Source organism: Myotis davidii, unplaced genomic scaffold, assembly GCF_000327345.1.
Source record: "Myotis davidii unplaced genomic scaffold, ASM32734v1 scaffold59, whole genome shotgun sequence".
NCBI lineage: Eukaryota > Metazoa > Chordata > Mammalia > Chiroptera > Vespertilionidae > Myotis > Myotis davidii.
The window spans coordinates 7833745-7846550 of record NW_006293001.1 but is presented as its reverse complement, the minus strand read 5'-3'; the positions used below and the strand labels follow the sequence as shown (position 1 = coordinate 7846550).

The 12806-nt window shown below is 46.1% G+C and overlaps 1 protein-coding gene across 1 annotated transcript in view; it reads left to right on the top strand.

The window, feature by feature from the left end:
• The first annotated feature begins 9814 nt into the window (after positions 1–9814).
• Positions 9815–12806, top strand: part of STK39 (serine/threonine kinase 39) — a 207842-nt gene continuing 204850 nt past the window's right edge. The window contains exon 1 of the mRNA XM_006766522.2: positions 9815–9924. Coding sequence (XP_006766585.1) covers positions 9910–9924 — 15 coding nt within the window. The 5' untranslated portion in view covers positions 9815–9909. The remainder of the gene's footprint in view (positions 9925–12806) is intronic.

Sequence of the window (12806 nt, the reverse complement as noted above, 5' to 3'; positions counted from 1 at the left end):
GAGGGAGAGTTCTCCTGAGATCCTGCCAGGCTCCCACTGGTGGGTCTTGCCAGTGGCTTCCATTAGGAGGACCCACAGGGTGGGGCTGGAGGAGGCAGGAGCTTCCGTCAGGGCCTGGTGGGTTGTCGGGTCCTTCATGGGCTGTTTCTTCATCTTCCTTCTTACTCAGCCATGTTCTCAGGGCCCGCTGGGATCGCCAAGACACTGCTTTCCACTGCTTTGGACATTTGTGTTCCTGTAACAGCACTCCATGTCCCTCATGCCTCTCCTTGTCTGCTGTCATTTCAGACTGTGGCATCACCCCTCCCTGCTTCCGGGTGAGAGTTCGTCCAAAGAGGGGGGGGAGAAGAACTCTATGCTGTGGGGGTTGCCCTTACTTCCTGTTGTATGGTTGTAACTTGGGGGAGAGCCTCAGGTTCCTGCCTTTACTTCTTGTTCTATGGCTGTAACTGAGGGTAGAACCTCAGGTTGCCAGGGGAGACCAGATAAGCAGGAATTTGATTATGAGTAAAATCAAATTAGGTGGAGATCAAATCAGGTTGGTGGCATTAACATGAATGGATTTCACCCCCCATCTGTCCTTGAACTAGGAGAAATTGTTTAGTTGCTACTGCTTCATGGATGTGGTAGTCAAAGACTTGATTACCGGAGAAGTGGATCTGAAACAATGAATCATTTCCCTCCCTAATTTTCTGTACATCGGATCAGGTAGTCTAGTAGTTAGTTGTCAGTTCTGGCCATGAATAAGCCGGGTGCAAGGAGATGGAGTTCATTAGAGGCTGGCAGGAACTGGGACTCAATAGGAGCCGTGGTGATGGGGGATGGAGAGAGGAAGAAAGGCTTAAAAAAAAAAAAACTTGTAGTAGATCTAGTTCTAGTGTCCATCTTGTTATCTAGGATAATCATACTGTTTATAATATTAATATTAATAGTCAAAACATAGTTAAACACTTAAGTGCCAGGCACGTCTATTTGTATTATGGTTGCAGGCATTATCTCATTTAGTATCAACAGCCATCCTGTGAGGTAGATGGCTATTGTTGTTCCCTTTTTATAATGGATGACACCGAGGCACAAACACACAAGCAGCTTCCCTGAAGTCACAGGGCAGGTGGGGCTGTCTGGCCACAGACTCCCACTCATAGCGGCTACATGACCAGGAGGAAGTACAGTGGGGCTGGGCTGGGCTTGGAAGTACAAAGTGAACATTTGGGGAGTGTTAGACATTAGAAAGGGTCATATTAGGAATTATGTTTGAAAACAGGATAAAATGAGAATTGAAAAAAAAAAAATAAAGATGCCTGGCTGCTGTCCGATGGAACTTGGACTAGGCCCCGGCCTCTGGGACTGATGCACACTGTGTGCCCCTGGGCTCCTGATCGAGTGCCTGTCTTAAGCCTTAGATAGACCTTTCTAGATTGGCTGCTTATTGGGCTGGTACAAAGCACATTTCTTCTTTGCCTGTTAAACTCTAATAGGGGTGCTAGAGGAATTCTGGGAAGCTGGAGGGGGAGAAGGGACATGCTTCATCCTGTTTGCTTATTGTTCCCGTCAGCTTCCTTCCAGAAAGGGCCTTTCACTGCAGCAGCAGGGCTTTTGGTCTCCATCTTTCCATGTCCTGGAACCAGCCTCCTGGTGCTTCTCGGAGATGCCAGCACCAGCCAGCCCTAGATAATTGGTCCCAGCCTCATGCAGACTCTCACTGACGGTCCTTCCTCAGAGTCCTGAAGAGTCAGCACTTGCTTCTCAGCAGTCTGGGTCCCAGCTCTGTGGGTCTCCTCTAAACTGTTAGATTCTGATGACCCCATACCCCCTTGGGGTTCCCCAGCCCTAGGTGTGGGTGCTGCTTCCTAGTTACTCTGGTCTGTGTCTGTCAGTCTTTTCAGGTCTCTAACACCTGTTGAACCAATTCTTTATATATATTCAAAGGTATCTGTTTCCCAACTGTCCCCTGATACATGTTCTGAAGACCTGGTGTCCTGGCAGGGGAGTGCAGGGAGAGAAGCCAATATCCTGGGTTCATGGTTCTCAAGAGCATAGGGGAATCGCTGGAGAAACTTCTTAAAATGCAGATTCCAGGCCTCCAGTTGCAATAATTCTGATTCAATAGATTGGACATGGGCTCAAGAATAAGCTTTATAAACAGATATCTTAGGTGATTCTAATGTAGTTACCCGGTCTCAGAGGCTTTGAGAAAACCTGTTTTAATTCAGGGCCTTCTCATGGGGCTATTTCTTTGAGTGTGAGGTGGTTGTCCTGGGGCTTAGAAACAAACTTCACTAATTTTCTTTTTCTTTTCTTTTCTTTTTTTTTTTTTTTATAGAATAGGGGCTTTGGGAATGTTAATCTGTGACCAAAGGTCACCAAGGTCATACGTTGCCCATGGAGCTGCACATCTAACCCTCGTTCAACCCAACAAGCTCTGATGCAATTTGCTGGAGAGAGGAGCTTCCCTCCCAGCTGTGCTGTCTACCCTTCAGGCCTTGCATGCCCAGGTTGCTGTCGTTCAGAGGGATACCTTTTTCTTCTTCGTACAAAGGCAACATGCATGTCGCTGAGAAGGGGTGAATGCAACTGACGGCAAAGTAGATACTGGCTCTTCCTTTTCCATCTAGAGCCCTTCCCCTTTCCATGTGGTTTAGGACTGGAGCAGCCATCATACCACATTAGAACCAGGACATTTGTGTCTTTTGGCCTTTGCCAGTGGGTGTATCTGTTTATCTGTGTGAATAGCAATGGACATTCCTTTGTGGAATGTTGGCTTCTATTTGGTCGATTTAATCAGTAAAACGAGTGGGTTTTGCTGGGAGTTGTTGCTGCCCCCTCAGAACAGAACAGGAAGTTTTTTCAGTCCTGCCAGATCATGGGGCTTTGAGTTTGCAGGGTGCAAGGACTTCAAAGTGACCTCTAAGTGAGTATAAAAGTCCACTTTGCTCTGTGGGAATGTGTCCCTCCTGCAGTGTAGGTCCTGATACGGTGTTTCTTGAGGTGGATTTTGAGGGCTGTCATCAGCTCCTATCTGTCACCGCTTCACGCTGCTAGGTGTTCTATATCACCTCTTTATACCCCAGTAGAATCACGGAAGGTCCTGCTTTATTTTAGCCTGCCTCCTTTTGTGTGACTCCCACAGGCTGAGCAGTGGCCAGGGGCCTCAGTGAAAGGGCTGATTCTAGGAGTAACGAGGTGGAGGGAGACTTCATGAGCATGTGAGTGCTAAGATGAGGCAGTAGCGAATCTCTGGGAGCAGAGAGGATGTGATTAACCCTGCTTGGTGTTGGTAATGAAGTTAGCATCTCAAGTGAATCATAGCCAATCCCTGGGACTAGGCTGTCAACAACTGGGTGTCCCCCCCCCCCCCCCCCCCCCCCCCCCCCCCCCCCCCCCCCCCCCCCCCCCCCCCCCCCCCAATCAAAATAAGATAGTCTTTTTCTTGAAAAATAAATGCCATCACTGATGGCGATTTTGTTTACTCCAAGTTCCAGGTTGGTCAGCATCCACATTAGGACTAGAATCCTACAATATACTTTCACCTTTGAGGGGGTCTGCCTCTGAGTGCTCTGCAGACTAATTGTTGCTGTTTTTTTTAACTGGCAAATAAATATATTCACAGAGTGATTTTTTTAGCTAGTGTGTATCATTAAGAAAACAAAAAGTGTCTAGGAGTAAATCCCAGTATTAATCATGTTTAATTAGATGGAAATTAGAGTTTGCTATGTAACCGCTCCTTATCACCTACAGACCATCCCCTCTTAACCTGGTGCTTGGAATTTTCACCGTGGCTCCTAATAACGTCTCTAGTGATTTTCTTTATGTTAGATAATCAAATTCACCCCTTACTATACTATATACTAAGTATAGTATAGATTTTTTTCAATGTTTTTTTTTTTTAAATTTAACTTTTTGGCTTAGATGTAGCTTGAGGTTCAAGGTGAGTTTATTGACATTTCATTCATTCCAATTTGATTCCACACACGTTTCCTTCTATCTCTCTTATGATCAGAACCCCAGGCTACTTTTTGTTTTTCTGTGCTATCGGATGGTTCTTGCTGAGTTATGTAAGTGCTGCTTTTCTTTGGTGTAAGGTCTGTGATCTCTAAAGATATTAACAAACCATGCTCTCCCAAGAGAGGGGGTTTATCCAGGTGAGTGGTGAAATGCAAGTACATTCACTGAGTGGCCATTTCTCCACCTCACCCTCGTGTGTGTGTATGTATGTATGTATGTATGTATGTATTTTGGCAAGCTCTCAGTATGCTCCAACAACCTCAGAAGGAAGCTCTACTAACTGCTTCTTTTGACAGAGGCAGAGGGACATAACTCAGCCAGCTTGGCTGTAACACAGACCAGGTCACTTGGGAGGATCAGCTGTCTGTAGCTGCCTTGAGAATGGTGGCTTTCCTGTGCTCAGCGCACTGTGTACACGAGGTCTGTACACGAGGTCCAGACAGGCCAGCCGTAGTGTCTGTTTTGTAAAGGAATCGTGTGACAAATGGCACATAACCCCCGTCTCACTGTTTCTGGTCTTTGTGTTTGACGTGAGAGTTTACTGTGCACGTGTTCCTACCACACAGCACACATCATGTGGCAGATGAGTAGCTCTGGCACTTTTCTCTTTGTGTGAGATAGTAGGATGAGGTGGGCGGCAACAGGTAGTGAATCCGTTTGGACACATGGATCAGAGTCCGCTTCTGTATTATTTTGGACCATAGGAGATGTGACCATTTTTGTCTGGAAGAAGGGCAACTTCATATGCGCCATCTAACAAATAATTTACAGATTGGACCATCCAGGAAGGAAGGGTACACCTCTGAAGCCAAATAGCAGTAACGCAGACAGGCAAATCACCGTCTACAGCAAGCTTTTATGTGACTCAGAGTATTTTAATACTTAAAAAAATGAATTGCCAACGTTATCACATTGGGAGGCCTCACACAAAATTCTGGATTTTCAGCTCTCCTGCAAAATCAGACTCTTGCCATGCTAGGTCAGCCATCTCCCATGGCGACAATGGGCAGACGCGGAGCGGCAGTTGCACCCCTGCAGAGCTCACGTGTGTCCGTTCACACGTGGGCCAGCTTCTGGCCCTCAGGTGACCTCATTGGCCACAGGGGCTTTGAGGTTGGACACATGATATAAATAGAGCACATAGAGTGAGTTGGGTAAAGAGAGCTGGAAGAAATCATCAGCTGGACCAAAGCCACTGGTTTTGTTTACTACATGCCACCAGCCTTCACCATCAAAGAGAAAGCCCGAGACAGCCCTGCGAAAGTTAATATTCACTGAGAAAGGACAGGTAAGCATATCATTAAGGAGTCCTTTCACGTGCTCAGGAGATGGGCAAGTGCTTATTCAACTTCTGGCCTGGAGCCCCTCATTTAAATGGGGTGTGATGACAATTTCTCTCACTCGTCACCATTCATGTCAGAGGCTAATGCAATATACCTTTCTATTTGGTTTATTTTGAAAACCCTGACTTTTATGGGTTACTGGGCAGCTGAACACTTTTTGACTTACCGTTAACATAAAGAAATGTTTGTAAATTAATCTACATTTTAAAAATTACCAGATGTTTATTGCAACATTGTTCTTATTGGGGGAGGGGGAGAGGAGTGAGAAACTTGCAATAAAGAGAGTATTCACCAACAGAAGAAGGGCTGAATAAATTGTGGTTCATCAGCATCATGAAGTATTATGTAGCATTAAAACGACAAATTGGCAGGACACAAGTTGACCTGGAGAAATTTCCCTGAGGGGTAATACTAGCTAAGATTTAATTAGTGCTTCCTATATGCTAGGCCCAGTTCCAAGGGCTTAACAGTGTATTCATTCATTTGATCATCACAGTCACCCTGTGAGCTCGGTGCTATTATCGCCATCTTATAAATGAAGCAACTGAGGCATGGAGAAGTGATGAACATCACCCGAAGATAAGCAGCTAGTTCATATGTGGCAGGGCTACGATATGAACTCACGTGCTCTGGATGGACAGAGATTTTTTAAAACCGTTTTTTTAGGTTAGTAAAGTACATTATCAGTGAGAAGTTTAACCATGGAATATTAATTCATAGCTGTTCGTGAATTTTCTGGGTTATTCTCTTATATTTTAGACTCTTAGACTCTTCATGCTGTAGGGGACCTTAGAAATCATTTCGGCTTCTGATATTCCAGTTTAGCCCTCCTCCTCCTTTTAAACCAACTGAATATTTTTGGTAAGCAGAAGGAAACAGTCATAGCTACTTTTCCAAACTCTCTCTTTTCCCTTGAGCGACATATATACTCAGATAGAGTCTACCTCTTTCATGTTACTGATGCAGAAATGAGTCCCAGAGAGAGAGAGCCGAACATTTATTGAGTTGCTTTGTGAAGCATGTTACGTTATTAGGCCTTACAAGTATATTTTATTAGGCCCATCGAGGAAGCTGAGGTTTGGAGAGAAATTAGGCCTAACATTACGCAGGGAATAAGGACCAGGGATGGATAGAATCTCTGTCTCACCTGCTTTTCAAGGGTCTTGCTAATCTCAGACTTGGTAACTGTAGTGGCCTGTTACCAGAGGCCCTTCAGTTGAATCTTGCCTCTTATTGCTCTAAACTTAACTAGGAGGCTTTTGAGAAGTTCTAATTTGTATGGCATTATTTAGCATGGGCGACAGTGGGACAGTGACTTAAAATAGACGCTGAAAGGCTTTCGGATTAGTCAGTTCGTGTTGCCATAACAAAATACCAAAGAATGGGTGCCTGTGCCTTAAACAGCAGCTTATTTCTCGCTGCTTTGGAGGCTGGGAAGTCCTGACCAGGGTGCTGGCCGATTGGGTTTCTGGTGAGAGGTCTCTTCCCTTCCCTTCCTCATTCATCAAGTGAAGGTTGGACTTGATGTTCTTTAAGGCTCCCTGCACCTCTGATATTGTTCTTGTTCTCTCTTTAGTTGAAGGAAATCTCTGGACTCAAAGCAGGGGTCTCCCAAATTGTCCAGTGAATGGTTAAACAGTCATCTCAGGTCGTGATGTTTCATATTTATTCTCTGTGGAGAGGAGAAGCTGCCAGTTGTTCTTTAGCCAGCTGTCGTTGTAAAGCAATAACAATTCTCTGGTTTGTAAAGCAATTAATGAAAGCGTCCTCCCACCACTCCCTCCCGCTTTGTAGATTTTGTATTTGTATCCATAGTCTTGCATGCGTTTGTGGAAGTCCGGAGACTTTTATAGCCAAGGACTGGCTAGGAGAGGTAGCCCCACATTACATGCACCTGTTTTATCCTTTCTGGGAATTTGGTTTCCTTTCCCCTGTTCTTCAGTTCCCCTGATTTGAGGATGTTTGGAATGTGGATTAAGATGGGAGGGGTGGGGCCGAAGCCGGTTTGGCTCAGTGGATAGAGCGTCGGCCTGCGGACTGAGAGGTCCCAGGTCCGATTCCGGTCAAGGGCATGTACCTGGGTTGCGGGCACATCCCCAGTGGGAGATGTGCAGGAGGCAGCTGATCGATGTTTCTCTCTCATCGATGTTTCTAACTCTCTATCTCTCTCCCTTCCTCTCTGTAAAAGATCAATAAAATATATTTTAAAAAAAAAAAGATGGGAGGGGTGGGATTGGAGGGAGATTTACAACAGGCAGGGCTGAGACTGACTTCCCATCAGCAGCTGGTTAAAGATGTTTGTTGACTTCTCTGCTGGGCACCAGACCCAGTGCTAACTAGCTCTTTGCCCCTTTCTCGGTGCCGCTCCTTCAGCCACAGCCTGCTGTTCGGAGACCTTTACTGGAAAAAATGCACTGTTATCAGCAGGCTCTTTGTAGTGTTTGGCGCTGGTATCTGGAGCATTCTGGATTGAGCCCAGCACGCTGTGATCTGCAGGGCCAGTGAGGCCAATCCGGCGGGCCTGGGAGTAGCCACTGATGGAGCAGGCAGTGGGGTTAGGGACAGGGAGGCCCTTCTCAGCTCCCACTGACTTCAGCACTCGCTCCTGGAACCGAACTCTAGAGAGAGTGAGATCCACCTTCCCTCTTGGTCGTGTCTCTTTTCTTCAACCATCTAGGACAGAAGAAGATATTTCCTTAGGAAGGCCAGAGGGAGGGAGGAAGGGAGCGTATGCTGTGGTTTGTGTGAAGTAGGAAACAGTCTGGGGTCTGGCAGACCTGACTCAGGTCCCAACTCAGGTACTTACCCCGCGTGGGTCAGTTTCTCACATAAAAAACGAGGCTAATAAAAATCAGAGGCTCGTAAGGAGAATTGTCTGAGTGAAGTGCCTGCTGTGCAGTGCAGGTCAGCATGACCTCCAGCGAACACAGGTTGGACTTCCTGCACCAGGGATCTTCACATTGGAGACCTGGCTTTGGAGCATTAGGGTGATCTGCTCGAGTGGGCGGGTCAGTTAGGGACCAGAGCTGACCATGAGGCCGCAGGGCAGGAGAAAGGGCAGAACTTTAGCTCTACAGACCCCCATTCATGCACTTTCTTGAGGGGTACAGCCTGGATCTGCACTAGAAATGCCCTGCCTTCCTGTCACATACGTGAGACAACCTAACACCGACCTCTTCCTACAGCCAAAAGATGCTCCGTCTCCCTTTTGAAGGTAGTTGATGACTCATGGGAGAGGTAGTGCCTGAAAAAAACAGAACTGTAAGGAGGATGGTACACGGTCACTCCTGGGCCCCTTGTGCACGTCCTGAGCACAGCTGTGCTTCTCATCGCCAGTCTTCAGGTGGCAGAGGATCTATGCCAGTGGTCGGCAAACTGCGGCTTGGCAAACCGTGGCTCGCGAGCCACATGCGGCTCTTTGGCCCCTTGAGGATGGCTCTTCCACAAAATACCACGTGTGGGTGCACAGGTACAGTGCGATTGAAAATTCGTGGCCCATGCGCAGAAGTTGGTATTTTGTGAAAGAGCCACACTCAAGGGGCCAAAGAGCCGCATGTGGCTCGCGAGCCGCGGTTTGCCGGCCACGGATCTATGCGACTGGGAGGCGATCTTTGGGATTCTTTGCAGAGTGGAGATGCCTTAACCTAGAGGTCTCTTTTGCCCCCATGGAATATAAATCCAATGAGGAGCTCTTTGAGCTCTGCCACAAATCATTACATGTCTACATCCTGCTCTTTTAAAACATGAATAACGACATGACTCGGTCTCCTAGGAGTTTGAGCGCATTAGGTAGCGACCGGGAAACCTTAGGAATCAGAAATTCAATTCACGTGAATGCCGACAGCTTTTGTAATTACACATTCGCATCCTTTTCCTTGGCATCCTTGGAAGGCGTGCTTTCCACTCAGGTGGATGTCTGTTTTCCTAATTGTAGAGCAAGCGCAGAAGCAATAGGCTCCAGGGTGCTCAGAGCAGACAAGTGAGTTGTCACAGCACCGCATGCAAACCCTGAAGTGAAGTGGCTCAGGCTGAAGTGGTTTGGTTTGGGCTGAAGTGGAAGAAGAGCCTGAGCTTTTAAAAAGGCACTGATGTTAGAAAATACCAGGACCTGCGGATGGGGATGGCTGCCATGCAGGGTTGCACTTGCTGCTCACGTCCCTTTGCTGTGGGCGGCAGTAAACGCACTGTATGGAAGCGAGCTCTTTGGATGGGGGTCACCTTCCGGGTTGGGAGCCTCAGCCCTGTCTTTGTAAACTGTGGAAAACTCCAGTGTTCCCCTTTTCCCCTCCTCCAGATACTTTCCCACTTAACAAAATTCTTTAAAAAGATGTCAAATCGTAATGTTTTGAATACTTTGAATAGAAGACCTTTTGAAAAAATAGATATTGGTGAAGGGGGCTGTCGTGAATAGTTACCAGAAAGTGTGCCGTTTGATAGCTTATGTTGTTTCTATTTCCTTTCAGGCAGCGGAGCTACTGCTGTGGTTCAGGCTGCCCTATGCAAACCCAGGCAAGAACGTGTGGCAATAAAGCGGATCAACTTGGAAAAATGCCAGACCAGCATGGACGAGCTATTAGTAAGTAAAAGTGAAGGGATATGGGCCTGTGGAATGGGTGGGAGAAGCAGGAGAGGAGAGAGCTGAGGCAGCGTGGTGGGATTTGAGACGTGCATGTCTCAGAAGGCAGCCCACACACTTTCCCCTCCCCTGATTAATGACACTGTACCTTCTGATTGTGTTGCAGAGTACAACGTGCTGTGCTTGGACAAACAGTAATTTGCTCAGCCCTCGTAACTCCTGGGTGGGGATGGGCTCAGTGTTGACACTAGTTTATAAAACCAGGGAACAGACCCAGTTACATGATCTAAGGCCATGTGATACTGACTGCAGGGCGAGGTGGGGAGCTTCTGGCCCTCCGTCTAGAGTTGTGACACAAATAGGAATTACTCCCCAAACAATGCGTTGGTCGTTTTGGCTTTCCTGAATTACAAAATCGCCTACAGATCCCACCCGGTTACTCAGAATACTGCAGGGTAGCTTGTGTCTGGCCAATCAGAGGAGTTTGTTGTTTTAGTGCACAGCAGCTTGTACTTCTCATTGTAAATGAAGTACACCACATAAATAATTGGAGCTTGTCAGCGTGGCTGTAATGCTGGTAGCATTGGTTGGTTGAAGGAACATTTGCTTTTGGCTTAACTGACTCATTATTAAATGAACAGCTTGGCAAATGGTTTATTAGTTGCCCGGCAAACTGTGAAGGGTTTGCGAGTTTAATCTCATAAATATAGTTGTCGTTCTGCCTGCCAATTTTCTTCTTTGCCTTTTGGCCATTTATTTAAGAATAATAGAAGACCACAGTGGAAGAGTTAACTGATTGGTTATCCCAACACTAATCCCAGTGCAAATATTAGTCCAACAGCCCCATAGAAGCTACAAACTATAATGACGGCTGGCTCCAAATGAAGAAGGCTTTTGTTATATTCTACATTAGGAATGGAATGCCATTAACAAGAGCTTTTTGTCTTTACTCAGAATATAGCTTTTATTTCAGGCTTAATTACAGCACACTATAGTATAAATTAAGTACAAGGATAGGCTGTACTTTTCCAGACCTGTTTGGCCTTACATTTTAAATTAAGATACACAAAGCATAGATTTCACTGGGATTGAAGAATCAGATTGCCAGCAAAAACTCAGATTAAAGCAAAGGCTTCCATAATTTAATGTTAATTTAAAAAATGTTGCCTACATTAAAGGCTTTCACCATCCAGGTGCTTTCCTCTCACTGAAACTGTTACTGTGTACTTGTGTGGCTTGCTGTTAACCATGACCAATAAAATGGTGCCTTTATCATCTGACTGGTTTTCAAGGTCACTTTCCCTGAGTGGAAAAAGTGTTGAATGAACTGTGGGGAGAGTCAGGTCCTGCTTCTGCCACTAACTTGTTTTTTGACTGTAGTCAAGTTACCTGACAACTTTGCCCTATTTTATAAGAGAGTTGAATGGGAAGGTCTCTAAGATGGCTTTAGGAGCCTCAAGTTCTACAGCTTTCCTAAGTATACATTTGTTTTTTAAAAACTTTGCAGTATACCTTTAAACTTATGCACTGTTGGGAAATATCACTGAAGAATTTGCACATGTATTTGGTTGTGGTGCTCTGTTGTAGGTCTCACAGCCATCCTATTGCCACCAGCAGAATACTGTACAGAATATGGATAAGCTTTATGTTCACAGTGTCTGAGTTCTGGGACCCGCCTTCTGGGCCAGTGCCGTGGTCCCTGGCCTCCACCAAGCTCTCATTGCTGCCCAAAGCATCCGTGTTTCCCTCTGCTGGCTTTTTATTAGCTATCAGCTCTAAGGGATAGTAGCTGTGTAAGGGTCCAAGTGGAGGTCACGGGAGACAGTCATTCCAGGAAGCCTGTCAGTGTTGTTTGGAGGTACCTGTGATATAGGCGGAGCTGTCAATATAAGGATTGCTGCTTTTATGTCTTTATGCTTAATGCCATTAATATGAGGTCATAGGATTTGTGGATTTGCTTATTCCTGTTAATTTATCTCCCCGCCCTCCCCCCCGCTTAATTCCCATATTGTGTTAATATATATGCACTAGAGACCTGGTGCACAAAATTCGTGCACTCAGTGGGATCCCTCAGCCTGGCCTGTGCCCTCTCACAGTCTGGGATCCCTTGGGGAATGTCCTGGGGAGCGGGCCTAAGCTGTCAGTTGGATATCCTTAGCGCTGCTGTGGAGGCAGGAGACACTCCTGTGTTGAGTGTCTCCCCCCTGGTGGTCAGTGCACATCATAGCGACCAGTCGTTCTGTCGTTTGGTTGAATTGCATATTAGCCTTTTATTTATGGGATGATTATTTTCATTTAAGAAGGTATTTTGTTTTATTGCTTTGATCTTTCTTTTATCTTGAGCCGTTGACCTTGATATTTCTAGAGATGGGGTGGGGATGATGATGACGGTTCTTTAGGATATCTTACTGCCAGGTCCTTTGCAAACAAAAACAAATGGAATATATAGTATAGGTTGTCGAATGGTGCCAGGCTTTTGTGGTCTAGCTATTGGCACCTGAGATTGTGTGGCGCACTGTTGCTGTAATCCTTTCCATTTCCAGTGCTGCTGGTACCCGCACTTTTATTATCTCTGTGGGTTCACATTTTGGCAGTGCATGGACATCCGGTGTCCTCATCATCCTTTAATTCTGTGTGTGTGTGTGTGTGTGTGCGCGTGTGCACATGCGCACACTATATGCAGGTCAGTGCTCTGCATCATTTCACTCTGTGCCATGTGTTAGCTGGAAGCCATTGTTCTTATAAGAAACAATAGTCACTGGAACCCTTATCTTGTGTGAGTGTTATGTCATAGAAGTGGCAATTATCAACTGTCTGCTGGCTATTGGGACATCTGCCTCCCCTGCTGAAACTGTATCACCTCCCACCCCATACTCTCAACC